Raw genomic sequence first — 22,405 nt, 5'->3', positions numbered from 1 at the left:
TCTGTCTTCAGCTCAGGTCATGATCTCAGAGTCCTGGGATCAGGCCTCCCTGCTCAGCGGGGAGCCTGCTTCTCCCTCCCCCTCTGCTGCTCTCCCTGCTTGTGCTCTCTGTTAAATAAATAAATAAAATCTTGAGAAAAAAAAAAGAAGAAGAAAATGTTTCTTGGAGGACCCAGCATGGGAACTGAGCACTGAAGGATTTTGGTAGAAACATCATTGGATCTGGGAGGGGAAGCGGCTGGGGAAGGGGAAAGACGCTTCAGAGGTGGAACTGCACATGCAAAGGGGTGGAGACTGTGGTGCAAGCTTGGCAGGGGGCAGGGGGCAGTAGGAGGGGAAGAAGCAACAAACTAGAAATGCAGGAGGGAGTCAGAGCCCCGGGAAGAAGCCAGTGTGGTTTGTTCATATTTTCATCTCCCTATTAAATTGCAAGCTCTTAGAGCAGGAGCACACAGGGCCGTCATCTCTATATGCTGCACAGTATCTAACTGGGACCTGCCATGTGGTAGGCCCCCCCAAGACATATTTTTAGAATTGAATTAAATTTGGGGTGTAATCTGCCCACCGAGGCTCAGCAGAGCACTACCCAATGAGTTAACTGGACGTGTGTGGCTTTGGGTAGGGGCAGGAAAACAGAAGATGCCTGCTCCAGGGAGTGTGTCATCTAAGGAGGCGGTGGCACTATGCAGTACACATAAAGCCCCTGACAAGAAAAACCTACTGAATGTAAATGAAAATAGGGTCAAACCATACAGGGGCCCTACGGGGAGGCCCTGTGGGAGCAGTGATGTTGGGGTCTGGAAGTCCACATGCCACCTCATCACAAAGCAAGTTCCTTCATAGAAGTAGGACATTCACCATTGGCAACTCAATACCGTCCCACCGGACGATGCCCCCACCCCCACCCCATGACTTCTTACAGCCTCCTCCTACCTGGCCAGGCCCTGGAAGACTGAGCCCTCCAAGGCAGGGGAGGTCATCTAGTTGGAATCTTTTTTTTTCAAGCTCTCAAGACAGAGTGTAAGCATCTTGAGACAGGAGGTGTCAGAAAAAGAGCTTGAAACCGGGAGGACTAAACCCAGAGTCTGGATCCTAGCCCTCACTCATGTGCTGAGTGATCCCGAGCACGCTGTGGAGCCTTGGAGAGAACAACGGTCCCCTGTAAACAGGTCTGTAACGTGCTCTGCAAACTGCACACCCCCTGGGTGCAGGCAGGTGTCAGCTCAGGAAGCAGGTGCTTCCAAGGCGACCTGGAGTAGCATGAGCAGGGAGCTCAAGGCAGGAGACAGGCTGGGAAGTGTGCTTATTCCCTCTGCAGCCCAGCTACCTGTTGGGCCAGGTGTCCTGTGGCAGCGACTTGGGGTGGGGTTGGGGGGCTGGTTCTGGATCTTCTTTCTAAAAGGCAGTTACAGGGGAGATAGCCCAAGAGAGTTTCCCGGCCCCAATCCGCGTTCCCTTGCAAAACTGCCAGCTCCAGTGTTGGTTCTTCCTCCTTCTTTCCCTCTGCCAATCCCTCTCCGGGTCCTCCTTTTCTTCCTTCCACCTGCTTCTTTTCTTTCCTCCCACATTTATTCAGTTCCTACCATGTGGCAGCACCACAGACCTCGACATGGCCCGATCTCCTCGGAGACATCACCGCAGGCAGAAGTCCGAAGGCCCTGGGCCTGTCCGTGCTGGGCCCTCTTCCTTTCACCTCCATCACCCCTCCTTTCTGTGCCCTGGTCCCAAAGCACCCAGGTGGGGACACTAAACGATGGGGACTAGGAGTAAGCTCTGCAGGGCGGCTCAGCCACACTGGCCAGCCGCCTCCCCGAGGCCCTCCCGCCCATCACCTTCTGCTCGCTCAGCTCCTTCTGCATTGATTCCAGGCTCACCTGCATGGCGCTCGATGCTTCTCGGCGAGCCTACAACTGTCCTTGTCCTCCGCACATAATTCATTTTCCCCTGCGCACATGTGGCTCCTTTATTAATGGACCTCTCACGTTTCCTTGCCAAAAGGACATATGGAAATGATCAATGCTATAGACTCTCCCTTTCCAGCTTAGACGAACGTTGACCTGAGGCGAGGGCTGGTTAGCGCTGCTGCCACCGGCCCCTCCATCCTTCCGTCTGGCTATCTAAAGCATACGGTGAACTAATTTCTGTCCCACCTTCTCCTTTGTCTCCCAGCTCATCTGTCCCTTCAGAGAGTCTCAAAATCTCTTGCCTTTTAGACTGCAAAGGATCCTAGAATTCAAGGAGTCCAACTCTCTTATTTTACCAATGGCGAAACCGAGGTTGGAAGAATTCACCTCCTGCCCAAAGTCACCGAGCAAGACAGAAGCCAGGCCAGGACCAGGAGCCCCAGGACCCTTGCTCCAGGCTGGTTTCCTCCTGTCTCTGCAGCACTGTCTTTCCATCCTCTTGAGAAGCTGGCGGTGAGTCACTGCTCTTGTCAGATTTATTCTTGGGCCCAGCCTCCCGGGACAACCTGGGCAATCTTCTAGACGTGGTCATCTTCCCAACAGCAGCCAGGAGCATGAGACTCTTGGGCCAGGGCTGGGGTCGGGGAAGGGTAGTGGGCAGGCCTCTCTCTTGTCCTGGGTTTGGCCATCACCCACCTTGCCTCTTGGTCTGCCTGGTTGGTTGTCCTCACGCTAGCCTCTCAGTCAAGAGAAATTTTATTGCAATGGGACATATAAGGGCAGGACAGAGGAGTGGTGTGAGGGGATCAACAGTTACCTACCTAGCACCTCTTCTCCCCTTCTTCCTCCCCAACAGAACCCCCATTTGGTTCGAGTATCCTCCATCCCCCAAGCAGCCATGTGCTTCAGGACTGGCTAACCCAGCCCCAGCTCTCAAGGGATCCTGAGTGGTCCAGGAGTCATCCCACCCTCCCAACAATATGGGATTCGGGAAAGGGCAAGCGGCGCCATTCTGACCAATGAGACATGAATGGAGACCACGAGTGAGGAGTCAGTTCTGAGAAAAGCTTCCTGTCTCTGAGAGAGGCAGTTCTTCCTCCTTCTCTCACCACCACTGCCACTGTTAGGACATGATGCCTGGACCTGCGGCAGCCAGCCTGGCTCCAGCCTGAGGGTAGAGCTGACACCAGGGGGAGCAGAGAGGAATGGAAACAAACCTCCGTCCAGAGTCTGCTCTCCTTCTCGACTTGCTGTGGCATGAGGTGACACGTTTCCCTTTTCTGCAGAAGGCAGTTTGATTTAAGATTTCCACTGCTGGAAGCTGAATGTGCCCTCATCAGTACGAAGGCCCTAGGGACCCCCTTCCTTCCAGGGCATGGCTGCCCCAGGCCCACTTAACCCCCTCTAGAGGCCTTTCTTCCCAGGAGGCTGTCTGTCAGTCCCGAGAGACCCCGGTCCCCGCAGACTGGCAGACGCTGCTCACCACGCCATTTCTCACACCCTCCCACCAGGCCCCAGGCTCCTTCCTGCCACACACTTGTTGTTCCCACTCGTCTGGGATGTGGTTTTCTTGGCTGATGTCCTCTTATTAGCAAATGATCCGGATGCCGGGAGAGCAGTGTGTGCCTGTTTGCAGTGTTCCTTGGCATCTCGTACTCTGGGACCTTCAAGATTCTTCTAGGCTTCTAATAATTACAGCCCAGAGAGGGACCCTGGGGGGCAGGGGTAGGTGGGAGGGACAGCCTCAAGGTTCCTGTCTCCTCTCCATCTGCACAGTGCCTTCGGTGATGGTCCCCAGGGAGCTCTGGGCTTCACGGGTCCTGTCTGTGGCTCAGCCTGGGCCCATCGTAGCCGAAACCTCCTAAGCCCCAAACACCATCCCCCCTAATTGGGCCTCCTCAGGGTCCTCCCTGCATAACCAGACTGCCCCTCTCTCGCAGGCTCCTGGCACCACGCCTGGGCCTCTCCCTTGGGTGCTCCAACTGCTTCTCTGAGCCCCAGCTGCCCACCCCCAAGCTCCTCCACCTTATCGGCCCCCAGATGCCAATCTCGGCTCAGCCAATTTCACCTCTGGCGGGAGAGCCTGTAATCTCTGCCTCGTCAACTGTTCATCTCACTGCAGATCTCCATCCCAAAGCCGCCTGCTGTTCTCTCCTACCTGCTTTCTCCTTCTGTTATCATTTACTAACTCAGCTCTGGCAAGCACTGGGGATTGCAGTTGGGGAAGAGCGGCTCTGATACCAAAACAGCGCTCCGTCTGCCTCTTGGGTCTGGCTGGAGCGTCCCCTCCGTCCCCGCTCCTTCTAGTCTTCCATCCCATCGCCCTTCCCTTCAGCACCTGCCTCTGTCTTCCTGTGGCTTCCGTGCCCCATCTGTGCGCACGCCTCTCTCGTCTCCGCTTCCCCTGTCCCTACATCTTCTAAATATTAAAACCCCCAAACGGCTCAATCCTTGTTTAAAATCCTCTCCTCTTTCTTGGCACCAAAATGTCGCTTGGCAAGGGACTCTCAATTCTCTTGTTTTTATATTTTCATTTGGTTCTTCATTGTTTTTTTTCTTTTGAGCTGTTTGTAAATTGTTTAGGGGAATGAAAGACTCTGTATAAATTAAGATGAATCAGTCTGAGTTAGTAGTGGAGTTATCCCCCCGCCACTGAAGGAAAAATAAGATATCTTCCAAACACACACCTGTAACCCTCATCTCCCCCGCCAGCCCCCACCCCAGATCACTGGATTCCCATTCTCTTGGATGCCCATTTGTCTCTGAATCTTTGTAGCTTAAACTCGCCCCCCCCCCCCAAATCAGACCAGGACAGGAGCCATTAAAATCTCATCGAATAGTCCGTACAATCTGGGTTTTATTCAATGAAATAAACACTTAATTACAAACATCTGTTTTAGCCTAAATTCTAATTACTTAACCTAGCCATCTGTAATTTTAATGATTTCCTACGATTTTTGTTCTTTGCAGTGTGATTAATGGGAGCGGCATGTGAAATAGCGGGTATGTGTCTCCATCCACAGCTTGCCCGCTTGCAGCTCGTGTGGTGTCAGGAGGGAAGCAGGGTAGAGGGGTGCAGCCCCAGCCTGGGTGGTGGCACTCAGCTTTCTCTCGAGGTTACTAACCCCTCAGCTCAGTGGCTCCCTCCCCATGTCCTCAGAGCAGCCCCCTTTCCAGCCCCCTGGGAAGGGAAGGATGGGGGGGGGGTGGCACACACACAATTTAGGAGGATGAGAAATGGGACAGGAGAAATGTCAAGAGCGTAGAAGGCACCTGGAGTGTAGAGGGGGAAGGAGAAGCAGAAGGAAGGCGAGGGAAAGGGAGAGGGAGGGGGAGGGAAGGGGACAAAGGGGAAAGAAAGGGAAAAGGGGAGGGAAGGAGTCATGAGGGGAGGGGAAGAGGGAAAGGGAGGAGTCAGGGGAGAAGACAGGTAGAGGAAGAGACTGGAATTGAGATAGAGGAGGGGCAGAGGGGAATGGCAGGGGTGGCAGGGGTCGGAGGAGAAGAGGTCCCTGCGGAGGAGCTGGCCGCAGTCTTTACGAAGCTGGATGGGGAGACAGACTGGCCCAGGCTTTCCTGGAACTGATTATTTCTCACCTTCCAGCTCCCCAGCAAATGACAGGGCTGGGCTGTTTGTACTGGAATTTCAACCCCTAACGAGACAGGAAGAGGCACCGCTTTTCAAAAGGCAGTTGCTAAGTGAGAAGCCCTGAGAAGGGTTTGTTGCTGTTTGAGGCTGTGCGCTTTCTTCCCATGTTCTTCCAGGTGGGAGCCTCCCCTTCCTCCTCCGAGGCCACAGAGCAGGGCTGCAAGGCTCTTGGCACTGAGTGGCAACTGGGGCTCTGATCTCACTCTTCTGTGCCTCGGTTTCCCCCCTTGCCCAAAAGGGGTGTGTGACCACGCTCATCTGCTACCGGGATGCATGAGGAGGAAGGAGAAGTGGAGCTGGGGTAATTTCATGGAAGGCCCTACGGGATGTCTTCGCTCTGCGCACAGATGGAACAAATGGAAAGAGCACCCCGGCCTCCTAAGCTAGAAAGAACGCACGCCCCTATTTTGCCTGCAAGAAAGCCATGGGGCTTGGCCAAGAGAAGCTGACCGAGGAAGCACCACAGCCTGGCCCCCGGGCCTGACCATCCCCCTCCTGGTGACCAGGGCTCAGGCTCAGGCTCAAACTTCCTCTCCTCCTAGGCCCCTCCAAAGTAGGCTTGCACTCTTGTTCTCCACCCCCAACACGGAGGAAGCCCCCAGAAGACCCCCTACACACTCCCTGAATGTTCCCCAACATTCCTGGGGAACCTAAGATGCTGCAGCTTTGGCAGCTCTGAGACTGGATTGGGAAGGACAAAAATGCAGTCAGGAGGGCTGCTTCCATGTGGCCGGACATGCGGCCCTGGCTCCACCCTGGACGCCTTCACACCCTGCACAGCATCCCGCACACTAAGTGAACAGCGGTGTGGTCTTCACTTCCACCTCCTCTGGGAAGCCTTCCCTGATTATTCCAGGCAGAGCTAAGGGGCTTCACTCTGCTTTCACAGGGCATCCATCCCATTTTCCTAGAGGTGGAGGCAGATCTTACCTCCCACATCACGAACCTCAGAAGGCAGAGGCTTTGGCTCCTATTCACCATGACAGACTACAGGATGGATGTACCCCAATCCTTCATTCTGTCCTGTACTCACACCTTTTGCTGTGTGACTTCTTACTTTTCTTCTCTAAAAGAGCCGAGTCCTCATTCCCTGACTTTGAATTTATCTGTGCCTTTCCTCGGCCAGCACTATGATTTGGCAGTCGCAGTGTGCACATTCTGGGAAATGAGCATTAAGAGGCCTGGTGTGTTGCTCCTTGCTTTGTCACTATCCTGCATCCACCAGGAGAATATGCCAGGCTGGCCTGCCTGTTGGGCCAGGGGAAGGAAGAGAGGTACGGGGAGCAGAGCTGCCCCAGCCCAGATTCCCTGAGTGAGCTGCTCAGGTGAACTGACCCCCCCCCGGCTAGGTCAGGAATCCATAGCTGATCCTCCCTCCCCCCCCCCCCCCCCGATTAGCTGATCTGATGTTCAGATGCACGAGCTACACAAATGCTTCGTGTCACGTGCTAGTGAGATTTGGGGGTTGGTTGTTCCACAGCACTTATACAGTGAAAGCTACCTGATATACTTCCTAATGCCTATCCCAGTGGCTGCCTTATAGCATATTAAAGCAGCTTATTCCGGGGATCCCTGGGTGGCACAGGGGTTTGGCGCCTTCCTCTGGCCCAGGGCGCGATCCTGGAGACCCGGTGCGTGGAGCCTGCTTCTCCCTCTGTCTATGTCTCTGCCTCTCTCTCTCTCTGTGTGACTATCATAAATACATAAATAAATAATTAATTAAAGCAGCTTATTCCATGAAGAGCTGTGATTAGAAGACAGACCTATATTTCATTTTATCTTCACAAAAATCTCCTTAGGTGGTCAAGCAGAACCAGCCCAAAATTCCGGATCAAGAATCAGAGGTGCAGACAGTTATAGAACTACCTTAGATCACTGAGCAAGAACATGGCAAGACTGGTATTCAAATCCAGCTCCTACGCCTCGGAAGGCCAGCGCTCTCTTAGGCACATGGGAGCACGCCCGGCCTCACAGTCCCATGAAAGGGACCGGCTGGCCTTCCTGGCAGGTCCTCGCAAGCCCTCCCACTAGGTACCGGGCGGGCCCTCATCTGCCTGCTGTGGTCAATGTGAGCACTTACTGGAAGGGCTGAGTCCCTCAGAGAGTGATTGGAAATATGGCACAGGGACCTTTTATTTCACCAGGCCACATGCCAAACGTGGAACAGTCTGGGTTGGAGGCAGCAGGCTTTGTCTCCTTTCCTGGTATTATGCTGCGAGCTTTTCCAGGCTGCCTGCACCTCATTAGAGTACAGGAGCCATGGCTGCAGGACTTGCAGGGAGACCAGGGGGACAGGCCTGCAGCCGGCTGGGAGGGATGAACCTGGTCCTACCATGATGCCCTGTCTGAGGATGTCCCGCACTGTCCCCAACACTGGTGGCGAGAACCCCCTTCCATCAGAGGTCTCACCGCTGCTGAGTCCTTCCTATGGATTCTCACCTCTTCCAGGGCTAAAATACTTTGTTGGGGTGTGCTCCTTAAACCTTTTCTGAAACTCAGTTCCTGGCTCCCTGATCACAGCTCCCTGAGCTCTGCATGAGCTCCGACCCCTTAGTTACTCCTTCCTTCCTAAGATTTCTACCAGGCTATGCAATCATGGAGGTGCACAGCTTGTTAAAAGGTCCCTCTGTCCAGGCCCCTGCCTTTAGCCAGCCTTGGCCAACCACCAATTAGGTGTCCATTTGTGCAGATGTCCAGAAATGTCCTTACCCTTGGACATGCACCAAAGATAGGTCTTGCGGTCCTATTTTAGAAGCCCCCCACCAGGGAAGGGCCCACTCCAGGAGGGTGCCCAATTTCACTGCCACCTCTCAGGTCTACTTCTTTTCCAGTTCTTTCTATCTCTAGCTCACTGTTCCACCTGCCTCCCTGATTCACTCATTTGTTCGACAAATATCCACTAACTACTCTCACTTTGCCAGGCACAATGTACAATGTCAACAGAACGATGCTCCTAGAGAGAGGGAAACAGCATAGCAGTTAAAACTTTGAACTGGGTTCTGATGCTAATTCCTCTGCGTACTAGCTGTGTGACCCTGGGCTGTTTACTTAACACATCTGGGCCTCTCTTTCAGCATCTGCAAAGTGAGGATACTGATAGACTTCAGAAAGTTGTGGGAGCATCACGGGAGCTGTCTTAGAGGGCTTTGGGAGGCTTAAAAGTAACGTGGCTGGGAAAGGACCTAGAAAGCCAGGCAGTCCCAGTCTCCTGAGAATTGGCCTTTTAACAGACGGACACAAGCACACATATGTGACCCACCGCACAGAGTAACGACATTAAACCTAGTAGAGTATGCCCGGGAAAACTTTGCCTCCATCACACACACACACACACACACACACACACACACAGCAGGGGAAGAAAGTACAAAGAGGAAAAGCAGGTGGGTGAGGGCACAAAGGAAGCTTGCCTGCATGAGCTCCTACTAGAGGCGGTGGTCCAGAGTGATGGAGAGAGCACAGGATCAGGAGTCAGGAAATCTCAGAATCTAGCTTTACCTTGCAAAAGGCTTGGTGTTTGCCTTTGAACAAGATCTCCAGGTCCCCACCCTCAGCCCCATTCTCAGGCTGGGCTTCAGTTTCCTATGCTGAAAAATGAGGAAGAGGAGGAGCGACAAGTGCCTTCCAACAGTAGGACTGTTGATCCTAAACTTGGGCAGTTCTCAGCAACAGCATGATCAGGAGTCAGGCCGCAGGAGATGCACGGACCTCACTAAATGACAGATCCGTGGCTCTGCACAGCGCTCCCCCTGCGGACCTCCACCAAGCCTGCTGATTACAGCTCACTCGTTTCCAAACTTTCTCTCTCGTAACCACTTCCCAGCACTGGCTAGGACCCGACAGGGCTGGATTCCAGGAGGGTGTGTGTGTGCGGAGGCGAAGGGGCCCAGGGAGGGCTCCGGTGGGTACTTACCGCAGGCCCAGTGAAGGGCACATGGTCACAGTTCTCCTGCCAGGACTGGTTGAGGCTCTGGGCAAACTCTTGGAAGAAAGCATGCGACTGGTTGAAAATGGAAAATCCCAGGATGTTGACACGATCGTCCACCAGGCTGTCCATTCTCTGGAGCGAGAACTCCTGAAAGACCCAGGAGTCAGAGAACAGGGTTAGCAAGGGAGGAGGCGTGGGCTCGCTTGGCTGGAGCACGTCTGGGGCTCTCCTATTCAAACGAACCCTTGGTGGTGGTACTCGGCTAGGTACTAAAGGTCCAAAGGGAACCATGAGCTGCTCTTCTGAGAGTTTGTGGTATTGGGGAAGAAGAAGAGGAAAAGAGAAGTAAGTAGAATGATCCTTGAGAAAGATATGTGTCCTGTGCATGGCACAGAGAGAGGGTAAAGCTAATGTGCCGGGGGGAAGCAGGCCTGTGTCCACAGAAAGTATGACCCTTGAGCTAAGTCTTGAAGGAGGCAGAGGCGTCCTCTGGGTGGCAAATGTGGATGGACAAAGGTGATTCCACAAAGAAGTCATCACAGTGGCTGTGATATGAAGGCACAGAGGTGAGAAAGTGTGGCCCTCTGGGTCAGAGGTCTGCGGTGTGCTGGGACAGGGCCCTGCTCTTTCAAGTGTGGTCTTCGGAGTACCTGCCAATGGAATGCTCTGACGTTTCTTTAAAAAAAAAAAAAAAAAAAAAAAAAAAAAAAAAAACGGTGATAATTCCTGGGACTCACTCGACACCAACTGGATCTGAATCACCTGAGCTGAGGCCCTGGGCATCTGCGTTTTCAGCAGGTCCCAAGGTCACATGCGTAGCAATATTTGGGAGTCACTGGGTGAGCATGTGGGATGCTGGGGGTGAGGGAATAGTGAGAGATAAGGCTGGGGAGGCGAGCAGGGGCCAGAGCACAGCAGCCTGACCAGCAGGCTAGGGAGCCCGCACTTTATCCTGTACGTGATGGGATCCGACGGGACTGTCAGCAGAGGAGTGACAAAGCCAAGTCTGCTTTCAAAGAATCTCAGCCTGACAGTCTACATGTAGCATTGTGCCTTCACTTATTATTATATTTTCCCATTTATTTAACAGATATTTAAGTGTTTATCATGAGCCAGACCCAGGCACACAAGATATTCTAGAAACAAAATGCACAAACAAGAGAGAGGCATGTCCTGCTCTCAAGGAGGCTGGGGGTTAATGGAAGAGGCAGACTAAGCACACAGGCAGATAGGACTTCAGCCGTCTATGGGAGCAATATTGGGGAGGCTGCTACTTTAGATGAGGCCATCAGAGAGACCCCATGCGGGGCAGTGACATTTAGAAGCTCAAGGGATTTCCACCTAGGACCCACGGCCCTCTTCCCGTGCCCTGGCTGAAGACAGCTGTTCTCTCAGCCAGCTAAAACCTGCAGGCATGAGTCCCCCGAGGCTAGCCAGTGTCAGAGGGAGAAGCATCGCCCTCCCCAACAGGGCTGAGCTCTGAGTCCAAGACCTCCGAGGCTCTCTGCTAGGAATCCAGGCAACGGGGGTGTGCATTTATTCAGGTCACCAATCCTGCTCCTGGAAGAAAGCCTTCCAGTGCAGGGCAGGTCATCTTCACACCCTGAAGTCACATTCATCACACGTTTGTACCGAGCACCTCACACAGAGCTCCACAGCCCGTGGGCACACAGTAGTTAGAGACCCCAGGACGAAGCCGACAGCCACTCGGCCCGACCAGATAGATGGCAGGTGCCCTGGGCTTTCTTTCTGGCTGGGCTGAGACACTGATTTCCTCAGGCAGATTCTTTTTCTTAAGACTTGGCTCCTCAAGGGCCCTGGCCCGTCCCCCGAATCCTCACTCGCACGTACAGGTGCTGCCAAGGCCCGAGGCCACAGGCCCGAGCTCCCCTGCCCAGAGTCCAGCCTGATTAACTGCAGCTTACAGACTGAGGTTACAAGGATTCCTTTGGAGCCTCCAACCCCTGACGGTGGGGAGTCGGCTGAGGATTAAATATATTTTGGATCCTGCGACATTCCCGTTAGGGGAACACAGACGTGCCAGAGAACATATCGATTCATAAACTGATATTATCTCCGGGCTCTCGAACAGGGCAGCTGCCCATGCGCTGTGGGCTACCGGCAGCACGAGGGGCAGATGGCTAATAAGAAGAGATGCATTTGGCAAGGGAGGGTGGTGGAGGGGGGGACAGAGCCAGGCTGCTGTCAGGCAGCTGGGGGCCTCAGCAGCTGGAAGATGTCCCCTCTCCCTGGACTTCCTTGTCAATGTGGCACATTGTCACCCCTCCACACCCCGCCCCCCAACAGGCTGATGGAAGGAGGCCCATTTCGAGGGAGCCCTGGTGTCTTGGACGTCTACACCCTCACAGCAGCAGCAGGAGCATAGAGTGAATAAGGGCTTTGGTGTTCAAGTCCAGATTCCACGCTACTGGATGTATGACCTCAGGGAAAGTCTGTAACCTCTCTGGGCTTCAGATTCTCATTTTGTAAAATGGGAACGATAATGACGGCAGCCTGACAGGTTGTTTCAGGGAACACACAAAATGCATGCGACAGGCTTTCACATCATATTTGGCACATGGAAGCGCTCAACTTACGACAATTACCGAAATACGACCCCGAGATCTTGGGCACCTTCCAGCCCTCTCTACCTTAGTTCCCACCTGCTCTGAAAACGTGAGTTGGGAAGGTGCATCCTTCAACTCTTGTGTTCTGAGCAGAGGAAGAACGAATGAGTTAATTACAGACAATTAGAAACAGCCCTTCCAGAAGTCAGCCTGTCTGTCTTCTCGCTTTTAATTCCTACCTTCTTATCCCTCAATTATATCCTTTTTCAAAGGCCCCCTTAAGATAAAAAGATCCAGGAGCTTCCTTGATAATTCATTCTATTTATAATGACTCATGGGAGAGCTTGCAAAAGGACAAGAAAGGCGGTGGTGTGTTCTCTTATCATAATTTCCTGGGACACTCTAGACTCTACTCCCCGAGTGCCCTCTCAGTTAGGAAGTGCCTCTTTATGTCTAAACTTGGCTCTCCTACTGCTGTTGAAGGCTGATTTCTAAATGAATAATGGGAAACCGCTGACCACTGCCAGTTTCTAGACAATGGGCAGCTTCTTTTTTTTTTTTTTTTTTTTAAATTTATTTATGATAGGCACGCAGTGAGAGAGAGAGAGAGAGAGAGGCAGAGACACAGGCAGAGGGAGAAGCAGGCTCCATACACCGGGAGCCCGACGTGGGACTCGATCCCGGGTCTCCAGGATCACGCCCTGGGCCAAAGGCAGGCGCCAAACCGCTGCGCCACCCAGGGATCCCCAATGGGCAGCTTCTAAGCCAGTGTTTCCCAAAATGCATTCCTCGGGACACTAGCTTTTTCCAGGATGTTAATAGAAATTTCACAGAAACAAGGTTCCCTGTTAAGGTGAGAACACACTGCATATTATATCTGCCTTTTCAAGATTTATAACACGCAGTAGAATATTATTAATGGTTTTAAGAAGTCCTGCAGCAAAACAGCTTGTCTAAATTTTGTTCAACCCAGAACCTTCCAAATGTTATTAACATGAAACACTTCTTGGATGCCTGGGTGGCTCAATGGTTGAGCATCTGCCTTTGGCCCAGGGCGTGATCCTGAAGACCCGGGATGGAGTCCCACATCGGGCTCCTGCAGGAAGCCTGCTTTTCCCTCTGCCTGTGTCTCTGCCTCTCTCTCTCTGTATCTCTCATGAATAAATAAAAATTTTTTAAAAAAGAAACATTTCTTTCTCTCAAGACCCATGAGGGTCTCACAGTAGTGTTCTACAAAATGCACTTTGGGAACTGCTACTCTTTTTCTGGGAGAGACAGAGCCTATGTGCCTGTGAGCAGGCAGGTGGAGAGAGAAAATCTCAAGCAGCCTCCACACCCTGCATGGAGCCCAACATGGGGCTGGATTTCACGACCCTGAGATCATAACCTCAACCAAAATCAAGAGTCAGACGCTTAGCCGACTGAGCCACCCAGGAGCCCTGGGAAATGCTATTCTAAACACATTCAAGGAAACATGGATTATAAACCCAAAATCAAGTGGTGGAAACATTTTGCTGAGATCGATATTTCATAAACTTAACAAATTTCAGGACTGGAGGAGATGAAAAGCCTTCTGGTCCTGCTGCCCACCACGAGCTCAAACAATGCACACCTGGCTCGCTCAGGTTTCCTGCTCCTCCAACCCCACAGCCTGGCTGGCTGCAACCTTACTTGAAATGAAAGAAAGAGCCGGAAGCCATGGGGTCGAACAGGTTCTTATGGGGGAGGGGGGAGGGCTTCATTCTCTTCTTATAAATGGTTCAGGAAGGGAAACCCTAAGGGTCTCCACTCCCAAGGGAATGGATTCCATCGCTGTGACAGCAGAGGAGCCAGGGTGAAGAACAGAGCTGGTGGCGGTCTGCTAAAGCCACGCACCAGAGCAGACCAAGGCCAAATCTTCCGTTACTCCAAGTCTGCACGAGTCTGTGACAGCCCCCATACTGCCATCACCTTCTCACATGTGTGGTGAGAGGAAGACCTTCTCTCCAAAGGTCCACATATTCCCAGAGAACAACAATGTCTGCCTCGGTTTTGAATTTATCCACGTGGCACCTTGCGTGTCTGATCCCCAGAAGCTGGATGGTAAATGTTGGCTGAGGAATGTTGATTGAAGATGTTTCTCATTGATTGAGGACCCTGGGGTCCTCAGTGTGCCTAAACTTACCACTAGTCTGCAGTCTTCCTCCTCCAGAGGACGTAAGAATAGGAGTAAAATTTGCGCCACCCCCGATTATCTTCCGGAGGTTGCATTATTGTATTTTGACAAACAAATTCCTGACAGCTTGTTTCCTTATCACTTGGCTTTCATGTTAGAACATTTTTAAATGCGTATGCATGTGTGCATGTATGTGAAGGGGCGTGGGGGGGAATTTTTGAGCGTGTAATGATTTGCAGGGAACCAAATAAACTACAGTTGAAGGTCATGTCACAGCCATGGGTGGATTCAGGGGAAACCCTTGGGTGAGGGGCATTTTGAACAGGCCCAGAAGGAAAGCCTCATGGCTACGAGCTTGAGAGCAACATGGAAAGGTCATCAGGAATGGTACGACTCGGCTCGGCACCCCTCACTTTCTTCAGCAGGTGTGACACATCCAGTGTCCTGGTCTAACAACAGGCATCCACTCACCAGCTGCCTGCAGAGACCTCACGGCTCCCCAGTCACCAAGCCAGGAGCAAGGACGGCTGTGAGTTGAAGTACAAGGTCAGTCGACTAGAGCTGAAAGCACGAGAGCTCTGAATGATCCAGATTTAGTTCCTGCGCTTGACTTTAAGGAGAAAAGCAGGAAGCTAACGCATAGGCTCCAGGGTACAATCCATCCCCTACCTCTACATCACTTGGACTTGGGCCTGGGCCTGGGCCTGGGTGAGACAGGAAGTAGCAGAGATGACGTTCTACGATGTTCCATCTGCCCAGCAGCCCCTTCTCCCTTGTATTCCTAACCCAGTAAGTGCATTACTAACTATTCCCTCAGCTACCTGAGCTAGAAACTCCAAATTTTCCTTCATCTTTTCATTCTACTTCTGGTCAGCTGCCACTTTTGTCAAGTCTATCTCTTGAATGTTCCCTGAATGTCTCTGAGGTCTGTCCTTCCTTTTTCAACCCCACCAGGTCAGGCCTACATTTTCCCTTTGCAACAGCCTGTTGCCGGAGACCACACCTCTGATCTCAGGAGACGTGGCCACTCCATCGCCCAACTCCCAGGTACCACTGACATGGATGGCAGTGTGAGCGGCGGTCCCTGGAGCTGTGCAATGTGGTGGTCTCCTCGTGACACATCAGAATGTAGTAGAAAGAGCACAGGTTCCGAAATAAGACGATCCTGGGTTCCAATCCTGATTTGGCCACAAGCTGAGCGGGTGATCCCGGGCAGGTCAGTAACCTCTCTGAATTGCAGCCTGTCACCTGTAAAATGCAGGGGAAGAACATCTACCTTGCAGGGGTGATCCACGGAAAGTGGCTGGTGCATAACAGGCACTCATGACACGTGAGTCTTGTTCTCTCCAAACACAGTCCATCCTCCACGCTGCCCCCTTCTCACTCCTTCGCCTGGTTCCCCTGACAAAGGGAACTAGCTGGCCTGGGGGCTTCTCTTCCCTCCTCTTCCCCCTCATTCTCTAAGAAGCTTTTCTTCGCTACTTGTCAAACGAGAAAAGTTTTGCTTAACAAGTCACCATAAGGTGTTAATTGCTTGGTGTGGCTATTTGTGTCAAGACAGAAGGCTTGACGTTCTAGATCTTCCATCCGTAAATAATTATAACAGAGCGATGCTTACAATAATAATAATGGCTACAATTTTATTGACCACCAGCTGTGTGCCTGGAAGAACTCAGTCGCTTCACAGGCAGGATTTCAATTCAGCTGGTAGCAGCCCCTACGACACAGGAGCTCTCGTTGCCCTTGTGTGCCTCAAGGAACCGAGACCCAGACTATTGAAGTGGCTCTCCCTAGGGCAGAGAGCTGTAAACAAATGGGTCTGGATTCAAACCCAGGCCCAGCTAACTTCAGAGCCAGTGCTCCATGTTCTCAAAGCACCTCCTCTCCACTGCGTGGCCTCGAAGTGGGGGTGACCAAGGGCCAGAGGCACGATGCATTCACTCTGAGATGCTGTAAAACAGCTGGCAAAATTGAGTTAAAATTGATTTCGGAAGGTACAACTCAACTTCAAGACCCACGAGAAGATTTACAGCTACAACATGAATACTGGGGGTCTGAGTAAAGGGATTACCCAATCAGCTAAATCTCTGCAGGAGAAGGATTTTAATTGCAAAGGGGTCGGGGACTTGGCACGGGCCCCAGACTGAACAACTGAACGATGATCCTGAGAACACAGGAGAGCCGAGGTTTGCTCTACACCATGTCTGTTCAGCACGAAGAACCCAGAGAAGGGATATGAGAGGGATACACCAGGGTGAAGCAGGTGCGGAGGGTTGTCTGGAAATAAAGGTGGTATAACTGAAGATGTGTGTGGCCAAGGGGCACAGAAGTAGGCAGGGATGCGGCTTCATGGCCTTGGCCATCTTGTGTGCCTTGTTCAGGAGTCTTGGCCATTCCTAAGACCCCTCTACAATCACCATCATTTGAGCTGCAGATGCTTCCCTGCTGTCTCACTCATTGGGCTGTCTCATTCAATGCTGCATCCCTACTGCCTAGAGGAAGCCAGTGACCCCAAAAGCTGGCTCACCGGTTTAATTAAATGATTAGGAGAATAATTGTTCTGGACAGAGCAGGGATAAATGTGGAGGTTATTTTAAGTCATTTACTGTCTACTGGTATTTTGTCCTAGATTTTCCTCACTGAAACCCCACATTCCAAAAGCAGTCTTTGTTTTTACATTTTTTAATCTCTTTATTTTTACCTCTTTTAATTTGACAAGTTTTCTCAGTACAAAGTAGGGGAAATAGCACTTCACCGTGTTGATGTGAGGCTTAAAAGAGATAACGTACAGGAAAAGCACTCTGGAGACTCAAAGGATGATATGAACTCCTTGAGTTATTAGTATTAGTCATAGTAACAATAAAATCACTCAAGGAATGCATTCCACTTGCACTTTGAGGCATCGTTCACAGGCAGTGAGGAGACCGCGTGGGGAGGAGGCCACCAGATGTGCCACAAAGGTGAGCCTCTCCACCCCTACATGAAGCCTTCAGCCCTCGTTGGCCTAAGAAGCTAACAGCTGCCTTCCTGCCAGCCCCACAGGCAACCCCTGAAAGGTGCCATCCTGATGCCTGACAACCTGTGAAGTCTCCCTGAATTTGGCCACCTGGGCCCCATCAGGTTGTGACTTTTTTTTGCAGACCCTTCGCTCCGGAACTGGTTCCTACTCTTAACACCCTTGCTTTTTGGCTGCTTGCGTCCAAGACTCTGCCCTTGATCCCTTCACTTCCGTGCCCAGCCCTGGCCTCTCGCTCCTGAGAGGGGGTGGGCAGCACCTGCATCACCCAAATCACAGGCCGCTTATTAAACATCAATCTACTACTGAGTTAATAACATTAAGTATTTCTGTGGAAGTAGACAGAAGGGTAGTAGATACCTGTAAGATCAGGTATCTACTGGGCCTCATAAGCTCACTCAGGGTGGACAGGACATTCATATTCCCATTTGGGGGAAGAAGGAATGAAGGTTCCTGGGACTTAAGTGTCTTGCCCAAAAGACAGACATGGGATTCGGATCCGGGTACCAGCATACAAGATCAGTGCTTATTACCCTACGCCTCCCTACTGTATACCTGGAACTCGGTCACCAGGAGACCCAGCATAAACTCAAATGTATGTGCCCCTGACTGAGGTTGTTAATGACTGACAACTTTTAAGGTTTTCACCCCAGGAGCAACTGATAACGCCAAAAGATTCCAATTTCTTAAGCTATTATCATGAAGCTGGATTGATGGAAGATATCCTTGAGACCATATCATCCCCAAACTTGAACTCCGCATCCCTTCCACCCCAATCTGATCCCCTCCCTCGGTTACTTGTGAATGTGACCCTTACCCACCCATCATTTAATCCAGAATTTGTAACTCCTGTCCTGCTCCTTCTATTCTCTCATGCTCCCCATCTCATTCCTTCCCATGCATATTCATTCATGGTTGTCAGAGAACATTTTACATCATCAACGCCTCTTGCATCTTTCCCCTTTCCACCATCCCCATCACCTCTGCCTCAATTCAGAGTTTCACCAGCTTGTTCTTGGACTACCAACTAATTGGTTTCCCTTTTCCCAGTCCTGCATTTCTCTAAGCTCCTTCTTGGTGCTATTGCTGGAGGGATCGGTCTAAACTACACATTTGATCATGAATCCCTCTCCACCTCCCAATGCTCTTTACTGCAAACAGGACAAAAGTTAACTCCTTAGTTTGACATGCACGTCTTTTCATGCTATAATTCCTGTCTACCCCTCTGCTCACTCTTCACCTTGACCTCCTCCATCACCAAAACCAGACAGAACTGGCCACTGCTTCATTTGGGCCACCACCATACCTATTGTCACTTAGAGCCTTTTATCGCAAGAGTTTGTTCAAAAGGACTGGGTGCTCTAGAGACAAATGCACTCACATTACCAGCATTTACACAGGTGCACAACATAGAGAGAGAAGTCAACGTTATTGGGGCACCTGGGTGCCTTAGTCAGTTGAGCATCTGACTCTTGATTTTGGCTCATGTCATGATCTCAGGGTCATGAAGATAGAGTCTTGTATCAGGCTCTGCACTAAGCACAGAGTCTGCTTGGGAGTCCTTCTCTCCCTCTCCCTCTGTTCCTCACCCACCTCCTCCCGCCACCATTTGCTCTCTCTCAAATAAATAAAATCTTTAAAAAAATAAAGAAGTCAACACTATTATAAGCTTAAGGAGGAAGTGCCTGTCAGGCTGCCCCTCATCTTACCCCATGGTAAGAAGGACCTCTTGACTTCCCAAGGCTTCTTGAGGACTATAGTCATTCATTTTTTTTCCAGGAACCCAATGCATGGAAGAGGCCAGGCCCCAGACCCGTGTCTCCCAAGGGCCCTCTCAACCTTTCTCAGGAAAGCCCTGGAGCTCCCAGGAGCCCAGAGTCTGCTGGGTACCATTCTACCTCCACTTGTGACCCCCCCCAACCCAGGTTCCTGTCTATTAATCTGCATCAAAGCCTCTGCTCTCTGCAGGCTGGGCAACTGCTTTCTGTGGAATAGGTCTTTGAAGAAAGTAGCAGTTGGGAGGCTAATTCATACCTGTCAGCGATTCCATTTAATGGGAGATTTGGTCCTAAACCTCTCAGCCCCCAGATCTCCTGGATTCTTTTCCCTGCATGCTTCCTATTCATTTAGCCCTGTGACCTAAACACGCATATCCGTTCCTCCCAGGGACCCTGTCCCTTCTCTGCTTTTTCTTTCCCAACATGAATCCACAAACAGGACTTCAAACACAGACCATATTTTGTCTTGCTCATTGATCTGTTTCCCTGTATTTGCCCCATGCCTGAGCTTAGCAAATGCTCAATACACATTTACTAAATGAATTAATTCACCTGTAAACACCCATCAGAGTGGAACCACCTTTCCAAAGGCTTCAGGTCATTTGCTCCCCGGAAGAGGAAGGCAGAGGCCAGCGGGGAAGAACCCTCCCACTTCCACCCCAGCAGCTTGTGACCATCTTCATTTTGTACTTGGAAGACTGTTCTGTGCCTCTGGGACTCAATAAGTGGTTATTAACTGTGAAGCTGAAACCTCCGAGGGTCAACCTGACATGAGAAATAGTGGACACTGTGCTCTCCCCTTAGGCTGGGGAAGTGCAACTGCTTCTCTGCAGGCTGCTTCCTTTATCAGGCATCGATTCCTTACCTCTGAGGTGCCCTGCACTCAGGATCCATTGATCAGGCCTCCTGCCTATACACATCAGGTATTAAACTTATCTCGTCCCAGAACCCAACTCATTAGCCTCAGGCATGTGGAGCCTCAAGGCACTCCGACCCCCATCTCACTAGGGGTATAAGGAGGTTTTAAGGAAGATGAGTGATGTTGTCAATCGGTAGCCTCTGCCCGTTGCATCTCTGCAGCAGGACCAAACGATGGGCTCCCATAGGGGCAGGGAGTCTCGCTGGCTCTGACATGCCCAAGATCAGTCAGGACATATTATGCAATTAAGGCAGGACCAGGACTCAGGCCACTGGGCTCTCAGATTTCTTCCCACAGGAGAGGGAAATGTACACAACAGGAGATCTTTAGATCTCGGCCCTCTTCACCTATTTGTTCCACAAACACATAAGCATCGCCTGTAGGATACACATCATGTTAGGCATTAGATATACAAAAAGAACAAATCGTGTCCGTGTCCCTGTCTTCAAGATGTATATACTTAGCAGCAAGCAGGAGGCAAGTCCCAGACAGCTGGTCACTATGAGTGCTCGGGGTGCAGAAAAAGGTGGTCTCTTTTATCAGAATTTCTGTTGATACTCCTAAGCTGAGAGCTGGCTGCAAGACGAGGCCTGAAAGATGAGCAGGAGCCAGCCAGATGGAGAGGTGGGAGGAGGAGCTTCCCAGTCGGAGAAATGACAACATGCACAGAGCCCCAGGAGCGAGGGTGTGTGATAAATTCAGGGGACGGCAAGTCTCTCAGTCTGGCTGGGGTGAGCTGTGGGTGGTGGGGAACGGGGCAGGGTAAAGCCCAGAGGGAAGTCATAGGAAGCTGCTTTGGACATCATCCTAAGGGTAATGGGGGAGCTACTGAAGGGCTCTAAGCAAGAGAGAGCATCAGGAATGGTTTCAGGAGGATCTTAACTCTTAGGCAAGATAGAAATCCAGCTTTGCTGGCTCACAGGAGAGGCATCCACCGTGCGGGTTGTTGCCGGAGGCTTCAGCCGGATGGGCAGGTGTCATGCTCACTGCTGGGCTGTGAATGTGAGGTGTCAGAACCACAAAGATGTGGCCGGGGGAAGCCTCAGATGGTGATGGATTGAGCTGTTGATGCCTTTGACATGGAGTAGAGCCTGATGCTGGGGATAGAGAAGCTGGATTGCTTAATAATAACAGCACTTGCTACTCCTAATGGTGCTTATAATACAATAGCACTTATAATGTAATAATAATAATAATAATGCGATTTGCCATAATGTCTTTTATTCTCAGACTCCCTATGCTTTCCAAACATTCATTAAATCCCAAACACTCTTCTCAGCAGGGCCCAGATTCTTCAGGGCTAGGCGCCTCTGTGGAAGCTGCAGCAGGCCAAGTGGCCTCAGTTCCCCCTGTACCCTTGGCTCTCAGTCTTCTCTCAGGTTTATAGACCACCATCGGGAGCTGGGGGTGCTTCCTGTCCAGAGCCCTGTAGCAGGCATGGGCCAGCAGAGAGAACCTGGCTGTATCATCTCTCAGGGGATGTGCTACTTCCTGCCCCAAGACTCTCCAGTCTCTTCTTCCTGTTTCCCTGGCTAGATCTCTCCTTGTCCATCCTTTCAGCAGGTGATGGGGGGGGGGGGGCAGCAGATGGCAAGAGAAATAAACTGACTTACCAGGTTGGCACATGTGATAGGCAAGATTCTAAGGTGACCCCCCCTGAGACTCCTTCTCACCCCCTAACTCTCTCAAATACACACAACACTCCCCGGGGGACTAGGGCTATGATGGGTTCTACTCCCATGACTAGGTTATGCTAGAAGGTACAGCTTATCCAGGTGGTTCTGACCTAAGCACATGAGCTCTTTAAAAACAGTTTTCTCAAAAAAATAAAAAATAAAAAAAAATAAAAATAAAAACAGTTTTCTCTGGCTGGCTACAGCAGAGGAAGTCACAAAGATTGAAAGTGTGGGAAGGGCTGGTGCAGAGGAAGCTTCTCCGTTGGTGAGATGAGATGGAGAGGTCACAGAGGTGGTCTCAGGCGAAGACCAGAGAGTGGCCTCTGAATGCTGAGAGTAGTCCCCAGCCAAGAGCTGGGAAGAAAACAGAGATTTCAGTACTATAACCACAAGGACATGAATCCAGCCAACAGAAATGAGCCTGGACGAGGCCTCTAATATCCAGATGAGAATACAGCCAGCTGCCACCTTGATTTCAGCCGGAGCATGGCAGCCATGCCATGCTGGACATCTGACCTGTGGAACTGTGAGCTAATAACTGGTATTATTTAGGCTGCTAACTCTGTAGTCATTTGTTGTATGGCAACAGAAAATTCATACAGCACATAAAAAGCCATAAACATGAATTTGATAAGGACAAGGTGTGGGCTGGGAGGTCAAGGGCAAATTCTCAGCTCTACAAGCTCAACACTTGTTGAATGAATGACATTAGCCAAGGCTCTCAAACTTCTCTGGGTCTCGTAGAACCAGAACACCTATCGGATACTGATATATTGAGGGCTCAAAATCCCAAACGTAAGAGCTTGGAATGGT

At 51.2% G+C, this 22,405-nt stretch overlaps 1 protein-coding gene across 2 annotated transcripts in view; it reads right to left on the bottom strand.

Moving 5' to 3' along the window:
- GRIK4 (glutamate ionotropic receptor kainate type subunit 4) overlaps window positions 1-22,405 on the bottom strand; it is a 423,105-nt gene that overhangs the window by 103,312 nt on the left and 297,388 nt on the right. For both annotated transcript variants that reach the window (XM_072822392.1, XM_072822393.1), the window contains one exon: window positions 9,467-9,628. In XM_072822392.1, coding sequence (XP_072678493.1) covers window positions 9,467-9,628 — 162 coding nt within the window. The remainder of the gene's footprint in view (window positions 1-9,466; window positions 9,629-22,405) is intronic.

Source organism: Canis lupus, chromosome 3 (genome assembly GCF_048164855.1).
Source record: "Canis lupus baileyi chromosome 3, mCanLup2.hap1, whole genome shotgun sequence".
In the NCBI taxonomy this organism is placed as follows: domain Eukaryota; kingdom Metazoa; phylum Chordata; class Mammalia; order Carnivora; family Canidae; genus Canis; species Canis lupus.
The sequence above is the reverse complement of the archived record's forward strand: the minus strand, read 5'-3'. Positions and strand labels throughout refer to the sequence as shown.